The sequence below is a fragment of the Dermacentor silvarum genome, chromosome 1 (assembly GCF_013339745.2).
Source record: "Dermacentor silvarum isolate Dsil-2018 chromosome 1, BIME_Dsil_1.4, whole genome shotgun sequence".
Lineage (NCBI taxonomy): Eukaryota > Metazoa > Arthropoda > Arachnida > Ixodida > Ixodidae > Dermacentor > Dermacentor silvarum.
In genome coordinates, this window is record NC_051154.1 from 365,766,832 (window position 1) to 365,780,980 (window position 14,149).

Consider the following 14,149-nt stretch of genomic DNA (forward strand, 5'->3'; position numbering starts at 1 on the left):
GTACTCCTGCAGTTCTTGTTAGACGATGAAGAGGTAGAAGAACTTGATGCCCGGCGACGGAGGCAGCAGCAGCGGCTTACGTATGCGATGCAAGCTGTTCGTGCTGTTCTCAGAGGTACCCTATGAGAGGATTTATTTCTGTTACGCGGTATGGCGACTGATTACTCATTGCAGATCTGCTGCTTTCTGTGGTTTTATGTGCCAAAAAAGAGTTCTGATTATGAGGCACGCCGTAGTGGAGGGCTCCGGATTAATTTTGACCACCTGGGGTTCTTTAATGTGCGCTACAACGCAAGCACACGAGCGTTTCTGCATTTCGCCTCCATCGAAATTTATTGCAGATCGCAAGAGGACAGAATTCCGTATGATCCGAGGCATCCAGGATTATGTCATCAACGTTGTGCCCAGATACACAGATACACAATTCAAGGAGCACTTCAGGATGGACAGAAGCACTTTTGAGGTAAGTAGTCCTATCAGTTTGACACAACGCACGCGGTTTAATCTGCCCCCCGTAACTGACGCCTCTGCCTTGCAGTCATCGACAGTCTGTGGATTATTTTTGCAGAAGGTCGCTGTACACAGGACTGCATGTGTTTCACGAAGACGAAGTTTTTTATCAGATTTAATATGCCGTAACTAGTCTACTAGGAATATCAGTGCTCACTGCACAGGTCTTATTGATGCTAAGTGTAGTAAGCACAAGCTAGAAATCATTATCAAAACTGTGCTAGCTGTTGGCTTCCAGGTCCTGCTGCAGATCACGCAGGAGCGACTCACCATTGAAAGGACACCAAGGATACCTCTCCATACAAAGGTGCTAATGGCTCTGTGGCTGCTTGGCAACCAAGAGTCATTCCGAGGTGTTGCCGACCGTTTTGGGGTCAACAAGGGCCTGCTGCACTACGTTGTTAACAACATCATTGAACTCTGGGCAGGTGCAGCACCGGACTTTATCCAGTGGCCTTTGTCACTGCAGGATGTAGCCAATGAATTCTACCAAAAGTGGCGGTTTCCTGGAGTTGTCGGTGCTGTGGATGGTTGCCATATCGCTATCAAAGCCCCAGAGAACGAGCAGGATGCTTATTATAACAGGAAAGAGTTCCACTCAATCATCCTGCAGGGGTGCTGTGATAGCAATATGGCATTCACCCATGTGCACGCAGGCTCTCCAGGAAGAATGCACGATGCCAAGGTTTTCAGTGCATCAGGCCTGGACAAGCTGGTAGAGACCTTACCAGCAAACTTCCATATTCTTGGCGACTCGGCCTATGCACTGTCTGTCGGACTCATGAGGCCGTACAGGAATAATGGCCATCTAAGTTCACAAGAAATAAAATTCAATGAAAGACTAGGCGCAGCAAGATCAGTGATTGAGCGTGCATTCGCACAGCTAAAAGGCAAATTCAGGCGACTGAAATATCTTGACATGAAAGGCACTGCACTCATCAGTAAATATGTGCTGGCATCATGTGTTTTGCACAACATCATACTTATGTCGAAGGATTCCTTTGATTGTGAGAGCATGGAGGAGGAAGGTGATGATGACGATCCATCTTTTGATGGGAACTCAACAGGAGTTTCAGAGAGCAGGGGCGCACTTAAGCGCCGAGCAGTAATGTTGGCTTTGTAGAAAACAGGCATGAAAACAGATACTGGCAGCTTCACCATTTACACATGTTTGTATTAACCACTGTTTATTGCATTTTGGTACAAAATAATAGTCATAACAAAAAACATTTCATGTACTGCCCTTGCACATTTTTATGTCAATGTGAATTGTAGGTATAAATAAAACACTTATGAAACTGACTACTTGCACCTCTAGCGTAAAGCAAAATATGAACACAAATGACACTGCTTCGTGTGTGTGACTAGTGTTTGTACTTCAAATAGCATTGCTCTCTCGTGTATTTCCATCGAGATGTGCAGCAACATACATGGGAACAGGTGATTAGCCTGTATAAAAGTCTTCAAATCCTTACAAGATATATGAATTGTTGGTATAAATAAAACACTTATGAAACTGAGTACTTGCACCTCTATCGTAAAGCAAAATATGAACACAAATGACACTGCTTCGTGTGTGTGACTAGTGTTTGTACTTCAAATAGCACTGCTCTCTCGTGTATTTCCATCGAGATGTGCAGCAACATACATGGGAACAGGTGATTAGCCTGTATAAAAGTCTTCAAATCCTTACAAGATATATGAATTGTTGGTATAAATAAAACACTTATGAAACTGAGTACTTGCACCTCTATCGTAAAGCAAAATATGAACACAAATGACACTGCTTCGTGTGTGTGACTAGTGTTTGTACTTCAAATAGCATTGCTCTCTCGTGTATTTCCATCGAGATGTGCAGCAACATACATGGGAACAGGTGATTAGCCTGTATAAAAGTCTTCAAATCCTTACAAGATATATGAATTGTTGGTATAAATAAAACACTTATGAAACTGAGTACTTGCACCTCTATCGTAAAGCAAAATATGAACACAAATGACACTGCTTCGTGTGTGTGACTAGTGTTTGTACTTCAAATAGCATTGCTCTCTCGTGTATTTCCATCGAGATGTGCAGCAACATACATGGGAACAGGTGATAAGCCTGTATAAAAGTCTTCAAATCCTTACAAGATATACAGTATCAGCATAAGGCACTACATAGAAACCACTTTTGTTCCCAGAAGGCTTTCTGTTGAACCAACGAGCAAAACATACTCTAAAAAAAAACTCCTAAAATGTTGCAACTACACTGCAACTATGTATGTCGATACCTATATATATATATATATACAACATCAACACGAAGAAATGCAATGCCACAAGCAAGCAATTTCAGCAAAGAACTATTTGAACCAGAGCACGCAGCAAACTGATTGTTTTGAGACTGCAAAAAAAAAAAGCAGGCTGGCCAATACAGGTGTGAAAGCGCTATAAATGTCAAAGACAGCAACCACCAAGAAAAGTCTACTGCAACAGAAAGGTAGAGGGGGTAGTGTCACAGGTAGAAACTTCAGCACAAGTCTTTTTTGACACAAAGCCTAAAAAAAAACCTTTTCAAAATTAAACGAACGGCAAGCTGCCAAGTATGCAAAAACTTATTCTCTAGCATGAAAAGGCAATGTAGAGACCATAACAAGGCACAAAAAGAAAAGGCAACCAGATCAGCAGAACAAAACCTGTTGTCCATTTAAACAAATTGAGATTTTTGGCACCAGCGTAATCCCATCCGAATACCGATCAGGCACACGTGACAACACACTTGAAGTGCAGGTAATGCCTACTTATCCATCTGCAGTTTACTGAAATAAGCTTGTTACAAGTTTACATTCAGGCAGTCATTTGCCTGCCTGGACCACATTTCGTTTGGACCACATTTCTGGACCACATTTCTTTATGGACCACATTTCTTGTTTTCAAAATCTAGAATTTTGAAATAATTTATAAGGTTTACAGCATACGCTCTTCAGACTTTCTAAACAGCTTTTCATTAACCATAGCAAAACAAAATTGTCGAATGTACATTCTGAGTATGCATTCCACAGTCAGACACCTAGGCAGTCACACAAGCCGCAAAAAAAAAGAAACGTGTTCCTGTTCTTAATTAATTCCACAAAATAACTGCCTTAACTAACAAACATCTTAACTGGTGCTCTCCGCAATGCGCTTCAGCATTTTCAGCTTCATTCTTTGCATTTTCAGTTGCTGCTTGTAACGTTGGCGTTCTTCATCCTGCCATGCCTCCATGTTGCTCAGGATGTCTTGCAACAGAGTTGCTGGTGTTTTACGGCGTTTTGCCTTGGCAGCAACTTGTGCTGCATTGTGTTGGGAGGAACGCTCATCAGAAAAACTATCAGTGTTCTCACCAGTGGCTCCATGAGTTTCCCGAGCCGCTCCCAAGAGCTGTACACTAACAGGTGACGTGGCTGATGTGGACGGCTGCGTAGGCATACTTGATGAAATTGGTGCTTGGTACTCTGCACTTGAAGACAACAAGTTGTCCATCTCCCTGTAGAAGGGCCACTCCTTCCTATCCCTTCCGCTCTTCCGCTTGTGTTGCCGATGTTTATCATAGGTTCTTTTTAGCCCTTTAAATTTCGTCTCGCAATCAGAGGCTGTTCTCAAATGGCCACGCGCCCTCATTTCTGTGCTTATTTGAATCCAAATATCTTTTCTCTTTTTCTTCCTGTCATGAAAATCTAGCATGTGACGCTGGTAGCATGCAATCAAAAGAAGAACCTCAGCGTGGGACCAGTTTGTGGCATCCCTTGGTGTACCGGCTTCAGCACGGTGAAAGCTGGAGCCTTTCTTAGGGCCACCTGCAGAAATGAAAGTGTTAATGTCAGTATCTGTGACGAGAACTGAAGAGAAAACAGTCCATAACATGCCTGCACACAAACTTCAATGTGGGCAAAACTTCCTATATTTTTCATCAGCAGTGACAATGGTCCAACAAGCGTCCAACATCTTCACAACTCTACACTTGCACTTAACAAATCTTTCCTCCCATCAGCTATTCAAGAGTGGAACAGTCTACCCACAGCTGTCATTCTCGAGCATGACGCAGCTAAATTTAGAGTGTCATTATCATCAGCTTTTCTTTGATCCTCATACTAACTAGTCTTTCAATAAAAGCTTGTGTGCTTCTCACTTTTTTCTTTTTTTTTACTAGCATGTATACAGTGTCGGGTTTAAAGAATGTAATTTGTTCGTCATTGTACGCGCTTTGCATCTCATTGCCTGTAATATTGTAGATACGTTTATTATTCAACATTATTTTTATTCTTATCAGTATCTGATTCCTTAATATCTTCTATAAATGTTATTACTACCCATGATACCATTAACAGCAACTATATTATTTTGTTTCACATGAATTTGGTCTGCTGTTCTGCCAAATATTACATTCGTTTTATGACATGTCCTTTGGTATTTCTTACTCCCCGTCCCCTTTTGTAATGCCTTGTAAAAGGCCCTTAAGGGTACAATAAATGATGATCATGATAATGATGAGGTACACTGTTTAAAAATTATGTGTGGAATTACTGTTGTAATTGTGGTCTCCCGCCAGGTCCCAGTCGGTACTCTCATCGGCCACCCAGAGGTCATACTCATTCATGCGGTCACCTGGGAAATAAAAAAAAATGGGACATATGCTGCATTACTGCTACATTACCATTTTACGAGGTGGCACTACTTAAAGCTACAATAACAGAAATAACAATTACAAATAACAGAAAAAAAAGATATGTATTCAGTTTAGCAAGGCTGGGTGAAATATCTGCACACAAAGTCTGTAAAATGATACGGCAATAAACTTAGATTAAAATGTTTATATTTGATTTACTATAACAATGCTGGATTTAACATCAAAATCTACCTCAGGAAACCTCGTTAAAACTCAAAGCATACTGATCATGAGTGCAAAATCCTGGAGTACTCTGCCACTTTGACGAACACGTATGCCAACTCATTTTGTCCGACCAGTTAACCATTGGAACAGGCTGAATGAAAAGCAAGTGCAAGTGAAAATGTATTCTATTCCATGTTGTAACCCCCCCTGCTCTAACGCCCAAATTATGGGCGCTGCAGGGTAATTTATGAATAAATAAATAAATAATAATAAAAGCATACAATCCGCCGAAAGGCAGAAAAAGCGAGTGCTTGACAAGGCGGCTACTGAATTTAATGCGTCGTCAGAAATCAGCCCGATGCAGCGTGATGATCAACTTTACGCTAGCAGAAAAAAAGGTGCGTGTCAGTGGCCAGGTTTGGCAGCACACACAGCCTCACGCGGATACATTATAGTCACAATGTACACGTACAACAAATTATGCATATTAGGTGGACACGATGCCTCCGTGGAAAATTACGTGCTTACAGTGAAAGGTGAAATGACAGTGCGAAAGCTGGGATATTGTGACCCCAAGAACTACCAGCAAGCCCAGGTGAAAATTTCTAACTGGAATCCAACTGGGATCAGCTGGGATGAACTGGTTCCAGCTGGAAACCAACTGGTCCCAGTTACACACCGACTGGTCCCAGTTGGAAAGCAACTGGGTAGCAACTGGTTCCAGTTGGGATCCAACTGGAACAATTTTCCAGTTATACTGGGAGTGACTGGACCCAGTTGGGATCCAACTGGAACTTTGACCAGTTGTACTGGAATCAACTGGTTCCAGTTGGATTCCAACTGGCACTTTGACCAGTTGTATCAGTAGCAAGCGGAACCAACTTAAACATTGGCCAGTTGTACTGGTAGCAACTGGTTCCAGTTTAGATCCAAATGATATTGTAACCAGAAGTTTAACTGAAAGCAAGTAACATGCAGTGCTTGCTAAGACAGCAGCAGCTAGTCCTACTTATACTGAGCAATTAAGTTTGGCTGTTTGAGCAATCGTAGCCAACAAATTTATAATAGAAGTTTGTATTAATTATTCTAATACAGTTTTGTATTAGACCAATAGAAATTTCTATTAGTCGTACTGATTTACCTATAAGACCAATGGGCCATGTGTATTAGACTTCGTAGTCTTATACAAGCAGTGTTGCGTGTCTGCTAGTTTCTGTAATAGACTAATAGGTCCTATATTAATTGGCCTTATGTAGATTGTTGCTGGTCCGATACAACATGAATGTACTGCTGGATTCCGCAGCTCTTGTTTGCTAGTGAAAGTTAATTGACAAAAAATTAGACCAGCGGACCGCTTGCTTGCATGGAAAGGTGTTTCTAATTAATCACTGAATAATTAAAAATGCTGCTGTACAATTGTGCAGCACATTGCGATCGCACGTTTGCATTAGTTTCAACGTCACCTCAGCGACATACACAAAAGCGACGTGCATCTACATGGTCTTGGCAATTTTGCTTCAGTGAGCCTCGTCGCGATGAGTCGTTGAGGAAACAGCTAGTGTTTACAGCACAGCGAATACTTTCCCACGAGAAAAAAAAAAACAACAACAACAACAACGAACAACCAGCCGTCTGATCGCGGTGCCCGGTCAGCTTACGAACGACGGTGCAATAGCAGCAACCATATTTCTTTGCCGCTGAAGTTTTGTCAGTGTCGTATTTTCTGTTGAAGCGCGCATAAACTAAATGGTAAACTTTAAATCTAAATTGCTAACTTGATACCGCATATAAAAGGCCGTAATATTTATTGACATCAAAGAGCAGTATCGCAGAGAAGGGAACACGGCGGGTGGGAAAGATATAAAACTGCGACCGTACCCAGCCGTAGTTGCGCACAGCACGTGTGTAATGGCGGCTGCCATGTCTAGGCGAGGCGTCACGCGAGGCGTGCGTGCGTGCGTGTTAGTGAATGAACGATGTGTTTTTAAGGAACCCGTGGTGTTAGAGCCTGCGCAGTCTGATTCGTGCAGTAGTATATTTGGATATATTTATTTAGGGCTGCTGTTTTGACTTCAAAACAACGCAAGTCAACTGTTTTACCCCTGTCCTTCACGGCTTTGTGGATCTATCAGCGTGCATCGATGTGTTTTCCCCGGCGCCGATTTACCATTTCGAGGTAATTATACTTCTTATTTATGCTTCTATAGTACAGTATGAAGTGTTTTCTTTTTTTTTTTCCTGACGGTGGACGTAAGTACTTCTGTACAGTGTCGTCGGGCCGATTGCTGTGTGCGTTGCAGCAATGACATGCCTGTTTCCGACAACGAGCTGTGCAGCATTTCTGTCTAGAGTTCCTTATATCTGCCTACTGTTTCGATGGAACACACATCTTATGTTGATTTTGTGTGCTTTAGAATTGTCGTGTCACGTGGCGTCATTTTTTATTATGATAAACATTTTGAGCTAGCATATCACACTGTCCTAAAATTATTTTGGTAATTGCGAAGCCACATTATTCTAATGTGGAAGCAAATATTGCCAGCTTAAACGTTTAGTGGTAGGACTAGCACCCCTGTTTTTAACTGCTTGTATATGTGTGTATTTTCGTGCGCAGGTTTTTTTAACCACTTCCTCAAAAGGGACGTCCTTTGGTCGAAGTCAACGAAAAGCAAGATTCTGACAAATCAAGATTGCTGACCTGACGAAGATCTCGAAAGAGGAATTTGTAAAAATACATGCTGGGGCTAATAAATGCTTTTAGCAATTTTACCTGTTTTCGTTATGTATCTGGTACATTGCAACATTTTCTTTCACGCCAATATACCTATTAGACTAATACACTAATAGACCTACTAGACCAATGGGCCTATTCTACTAATGCATTGATAGACCTAATACACTGTATTAGTGTGAATAACCTAATAGGCTGTTAGTTTTTGTATTAGCATTTTTGTTAGGGAATTAAGCAATAACAGCTGAACTGCCTTAGTTGTGTGAAATCCATCAGCGGAATACACTTTTGATAGGATTCTGTACGGGCCAGTTGCAGTGGGGACCAACTGGGATCAGTTAATGGGATAGTATATCCGCAAGTTCAAGATTATTTGAGCTAGCTGGAGTGCATGGACATTCTGGCACATACAGGGCCTGGTTTTGGGACTGGGACCAGCTGGCAATTGGGACCAGTTAGGAACTGGTCCCAGTTGCCAATGGTCCCAGTTGCCAACTGGTCCCAGTTACTAACTGGTCCCACTCACTAACTGGTCCCACTCACCAACTGGGAATCTGTTCCCAACTGGTCCCAGTTACCAAGTGGGAATGTGTTCCTTAAACCAATTAAACTGGAACCAGTTGCATGCCAGTTAAATACCAGTTGCAAATTTTCACTTGGGAGGCATACTCACAGCCTTCGTTTCCTGGCTCCGCAAGTGACATTGAAGGGCCGTTAGTATCTGGAAACAAAAAAAAAAGAGAAAAGCAAAGCAAAACATCTTTAGAGCACATCAGAATGTAAAAAGCAGACAAAGACGATGCGATTACGTGCAGCGGTTTACTAACTGCGCAGACCGGGTGAAGGATAACACAAAGCACTTTACTGTCTTCGGGTTTATCCTAGTGAGTTATCCTTTACGTAGCTTGCACCATTAGTCAACAACCGTCCCAATGCACCGTCTGGTCCTTGAAGATGTTCCTCTTTTATTAGTACTCACCGAATATGTGCACTACGCCATCCAAAGGCAAAGACGCTTCCACCGACGTCACTTCAACGGCCCCAACCTCTTCCATGATAACATGAGGACCTGAAGAAGTCGTACACATGAATGTAGCGACGAGAAGGTGCCAAACGGCGACTATTCGGTTACGTACCTGTGCGTCTGGCAAGTAATGATCTGGCCGTCATTTTTGGTTCGCGCCAACACGCTAAGTTCCCGATCTCGCCCGAGAGCAGCTTCAGGCGCCCGGCTGCGCGGCGGCGGGAGGAACGAGTGGGCATGGAGAACGGAGTTGCATCAGTGGAAAAAGTAGGAAATACGTCATTTTTCCGGAAGTCGTAGCAGGCGCGCGCTCTCGCGCACCGTCTCCAGGGTGGAGCGCGTAGAGCGCGCTCCGCATGGAGGAAGGAAACCCCAGGAGAGGCCCTGGCTACAGTGGCTAGAATGGGGAAGTGTGTTGAATGCGCCGGCTCGCGCGTGCCCCTTTGGGAGGAAACCGCCTGGTGGCGCTGACGCACGTTTATACGTCGGCCGCGACGGCGGTTAGCAGCCGCAGTGCAAGGGCGCTGCGTGGAATGCGATCGTCCGCGCGCGCAGCCGAATATGCAATAACAAAAAAAGAAAGCTTAGTAATATATATTATCGCTCGTGCATGGCGGCAAATGGTGATAGAGTGGCTATGCTAGCTCTTTCGTAATTGAAACGCGCCAAGGTAACAATCCGGTTGAGCGTGCGTCGATGGTAGAATGTAGCTTGTTTTAGACAATTTACCCCGGCTGACACCTTAACGAACGCTAAGCAAGATGATTCCCAGTGGTAACTCGGAAGCAAACATTTTATTTTTTGACGCACTGTTTACGCAAACATCTAATTTTTGAAGAGTGGCTCACAATCCGTTTAAAACAAACCATTCTCCGTCATCGATTATTTTTTGCTACGCGACGCACCTGAGCTGGTGCTTTTTTTCTCACGAGAAAAAAAAATGTTTTAAATTGTTCACAAACAGTTCAACCAGAACGTTGTCAGCCTTATATTATTCTGTGCTAAGTGACGCGACTGAGCTTCAGGTGCTTCTTTTCACGGGAAGACTCTCTCTTTGTTGAGTGCCTTCGTGTAGAAGAGAAAACGGATGACCAAAATAATTTTGTAACTTGGTTGGTAAAGCTGGGGCCATGCGGTGCACAGCCCAATATGCCGTCGTTTTTGTGCAGACAGTAGACAAGCTCTTCCAAGCTGTCAATGTGCAGCTCGTTGTAACTGAACCACATCGAAAACAGTGCATGGTTTCAAGGGCGCCTATACAAATGAGAAGAGCTTCTCCGAAGGGTGAATTGAAGCAGAACTTGGTGAATATCGCCACCTGTTCGATGGCTTTGCCGGTGGCAACAAGGAGCTCATCAAAACATTACTTGCGCACAGACTACAGGGTATATATTTACCCTGTCATGCAGAAGACTAGCCGCGAGTCGCTCATCTTTTCAGGGTAATCATGGTCGGGTAGCATTGCGGATTCAAAACGACAGACTGGTATGGCTAGTTGGTATGACATTATTTACACAGTAGCGCAGAAGCACACGGACGGCGAAAGAAACAGACGGGACACAGCGCTAAGAACTGAGTGTTTATCGCGTTAGGCGCCTGTGTCAGTTGAACTTGCTAGGTTGATTTGTTTGTGTGTCTTCCTTGTACATTCCTTTTGTGTGTCGACATATATATCTGCTCTCGTCCAATAAACACTCAGCGCTGTGTTCCGTCTGTTGCTTTCACCGTCCGTGTGCTTCTGCCCTGTATACTGCGTAAATAAAGCATTGTGGACTTCTTTATCATGTGACAAGCTTCCTCAACCTTCCCACTATCCATCAGTGCGTCCAGTTCATGGTCTGCATCCTCAATGCTAAGGAGAAGTGTCAGATCGTCCCCTTCACAGTTGCCACTGCTGAGAGCTTTGACCAAATCCTAGAAACTAAGACAGTTCACGGTGAGCAAAAATTGGACAGCAGTACGATAGTAGCAACCAGACACGAAACAATGTTTTCGCACCATTAGTACACATATAGACTTGCTGCAGCACAAAAAGAAACAAACGTAACTTTCTACAGGTCAGGGCGGGCGGCGTCACTGAAGCAGCATAGCCGGCGCGACTCGCATCGGGCGACGTGTCAACGACAGCACGCGCCCCCTCGCGGTTCCCTACCGGCGGCTTCAATGCGCCCCATAGGCGCTGCGTGCCGCTCGGCACACTTCCCCATTCTAGCCACTGTACCCTGGCCAGCACGAGCGTATTGGTATAGTGATCTAGATAGGGGTAGTGGGACGAGGGCGATCCGGGAGCCGAGGTCGTTTGCACGGAAAATGGCAGGCGGCGCTACTGCGCCTTTCACCTGAACCGCTCCGCAGTGCGCGCTTATTCGCCACGCACTCATCGGAAGAGTACGATAGATCTGTAGCTCATGCTTGACTCCTGAATGTTTACATTGCTCACAATGTCAGCAAAAGGAGAATAAATATATTTCTATAGTGTTGTCTATAGTGAATAAACAGTAAAAAACGATGTACAGCGCGAAGGACAAGGGCTGAGAGACGACACACACACAGCGCAGTGCGTTTGGTCTCTCTGAGTTCCTGCCTTCGCGCTGGATATCGTTTTTTACCATGGATACCAACTAGCCCAAGCAACCACCTTTGTGTAAATAAATATTTTTGTCTGAAAAGCTCGCAGCCATGGGATTTTAGGTACAAATCCGCATATGATAAAGTTCGCGGAACTACGCGTGGCTACTCGGAATGCACGGGTGTACCAGTACATCGAAAGGGAACCGCCGGGGCCGTGATTGCAAAAAAAAAGAAGAGAAAAAAAAGAGAGAGAAAGCTCTGGAGGAAGCTACGAAACCATTTTATTCAGGACAAACGCTCAGATCACAAAGGCGGCGTCAAGTAAAACAAAACCAGGCCCCTAGGTCGTCCTGCTCAGCTTAAGGTGCTTAGCTCTCTGTGGCTTTGCGCTTTTCGAGCTGTTAATACCTTTGACGTCGCGTGAGGATATAGAAAGAAGCAATTCTCATGCTTACTTATTCCTTGTGAGCGTCGCATCCAACACCACTGGAGCAGAGGAAATTACTCTTTACAAGAGCCACAACATCGCAGATGCTGTTCGTGTGCAGCTCTAAAATGCTTAAGCATTCTGTGAATATGTTCTCAAGAGCTTCAATAAATGAGTACAAATCTTGCCACGGATACAAAAGTCCTCCCCAGTCACACTGCTCAGTGTACTCTGAGGGTAACAGGTGTGGCTTCTGTTCGCCTGACGAGGAGGATGTGCTCACATAAACAACAGTCAAGTTTTAGGACGCACTTTCTTGCTACGTAGCCTGCTACGTAATATATTAGCCGCTATTGACTCCTCGCCATTACTAATTATGAGTGGCTAGCACGTGGAGCTTCTACTATGGCTAGAGACTCTTCAGCTTCTTCTAACCTCACTTGGGCGAGCAGATCATCAACACTGTTTGAAGAAATGTTGGGAGTTTTGTCGACCACGCTGAGAAGTGTATTTATGATATCAGGGGTGCCATTTTCACCGTCCACACTCATTGCCATGTTGTAAAATGACAAACAGTTCACTGTGATAAGAAACTGATCTGGCGAGGGGTGGGCATTACAGCCGCTGAACTGGCGGATAATGCCAAACATGTGCTCTACGGAGTCGGTGCTGAGACGAGCAGTCATCAAGTACTTGAAGCCTATATACATTCTCTGCCAAGTACTTCAGGATCGAGAGACAATGTACTGGCAATAGTGACTCTCAGCCCTGTCGCCGTGGAGTTCCAACCTGTATGCTCCCTTGCAATGAATGTGCTACCTCCAGCACCTGCTTTGCCTCGTCCATCGTCCGTGGCACACTCTCACATAAGAACGTCGAGCGGCAAATTACTGCACTGGCCGCTCTCGCCGTAGTTCATCAGCACACTCTTCTCAACGCCGACAGTCGTTTTCTCACTGACCAACGAAGCCAAAACAAACCCAACACCATCATAGTTCGGAAACGTGAGCAGTGCCCAATGCTCAGTGGGTTTGGGACTTTCACTCAGCACAAAGGCGCGATTTTCAGCGCCGTCAACTATGTCCACAGTTTCACTGGTCTGCAGGTCGTCCTCTTACAGGCAGCGCCTTTTTGTCTGGTCGGCATGGAGTTGTAAGGCAGCCCTTTTCCTTGTGGGCTATTCGCGTGATGGATTTTTCGAAAGGTACATGGGGAGATTAGGCAGAATCGTGGGCACGGCTTCTGTCGAGAGAGAGGGCTTTCAGCGTGGTGTACGTACCTCATTGCCTTCGATCACGTGTACGTAATCTCTCAGTACATACTTTCCTTCAAAATGAAGCTCGCACACGGAGTCAGTGGCATTTCAGCCAACTCAACGCGCACACGCCACCAACAAAACCGCGCACGTGCAACTACAATCACACGTCGGGGCCTGCCCGAAAGCGTGCGGTGGGGATGCGGCTTCAGGTGAAAGGCGTAGTGGCGCCACCACACGGCACGCGAATATTTCCGTGTGTTTCGCCTCGCCGGCGCTGCCCCTACCCGCTCTCCCTCGACCCACTACCCCTATCTAGTTCACTTTAGTATTGGAGAAGGTGTGGCGGAAGTCACGTGCTGTTTTTCGCAAAGGAGCACTGGGACGGGTACCCCAAATGTCAACGTTGCCATGACAACCGCGCTCCTGAAGCTTCGCTGCTGCTCTCGGTCTCTGAAAAGTGAGATAAGATTTTTCCGCCGGTGTCTTTCCCGCAGCACCTTTTGTTCGCGAGAAAAGCTGACTTTGGGGTTTGGTGTGTAAGCTTGAAAGTTGTGTTTTGGGTCTGTGAGTGTGAGTGTCGGCCAGCAATAGATACACTCAAGCAGTCACGGCGCGGGTCTTCGTCGTCTTCTTCAACGTGCCACGGAAAAACACAGGAGCGCGTCTGTTTCACTAAACCTGCTACAGAAGTGTCGTAAGCTTTGTTTTGACGCGCGTCGGCAGCACACACTTCCGGCAGCTCGTAACAATGCAAGTTCAAAGTTCGCGAGCCCATCT

General features: G+C 44.9%; 2 protein-coding genes across 2 annotated transcripts; one reads left to right on the plus strand and one right to left on the minus strand.

Annotated features, from left to right (window-relative positions):
- The first annotated feature begins 293 nt into the window (after positions 1–293).
- LOC119454065 (putative nuclease HARBI1) lies at positions 294–2,302 on the plus strand. Its single transcript, XM_037716078.2, has 2 exons — positions 294–463; positions 749–2,302. The coding sequence occupies exons 1-2, from the start codon at positions 365–367 to the stop codon at positions 1,631–1,633; spliced, it is 984 nt and encodes a 327-aa protein (XP_037572006.2). The 5' UTR covers positions 294–364; the 3' UTR covers positions 1,634–2,302.
- Positions 2,303–3,421: 1,119 nt separating this feature from the next.
- On the minus strand, positions 3,422–9,380 carry LOC125942398 (uncharacterized). Its single transcript, XM_049660555.1, has 5 exons — positions 9,229–9,380; positions 9,072–9,161; positions 8,766–8,813; positions 5,055–5,135; positions 3,422–4,327 (listed from the first exon to the last, which is right to left on the minus strand). Exons 1-5 carry the CDS (start codon positions 9,353–9,355, stop codon positions 3,651–3,653), a joined length of 1,023 nt encoding a protein of 340 aa, XP_049516512.1. The 5' UTR covers positions 9,356–9,380; the 3' UTR covers positions 3,422–3,650.
- Between the last annotated feature and the right edge of the window lie 4,769 nt (positions 9,381–14,149).

Bases quoted from the DNA above. Each gene is read 5' to 3' on its own strand.
- LOC119454065 (XM_037716078.2), top strand. From the start codon at position 365: ATGATCCGAGGCATCCAGGATTATGTCATCAACGTTGTGCCCAGATAC. The intron at 464-748 runs GTAAGTAGTCCT...GTTGGCTTCCAG, and splicing joins TGGACAGAAGCACTTTTGAG to GTCCTGCTGCAGATCACGCA.
- LOC125942398 (XM_049660555.1), bottom strand. From the start codon at position 9,355: ATGCCCACTCGTTCCTCCCGCCGCCGCGCAGCCGGGCGCCTGAAGCTG. The intron at 9,162-9,228 runs GTACGTAACCGA...CGACTTCTTCAG, and splicing joins ATTACTTGCCAGACGCACAG to GTCCTCATGTTATCATGGAA. The intron at 5,136-8,765 runs GTGAGTATGCCT...TTTATTTCCCAG, and splicing joins GGAGCCAGGAAACGAAGGCT to GTGACCGCATGAATGAGTAT.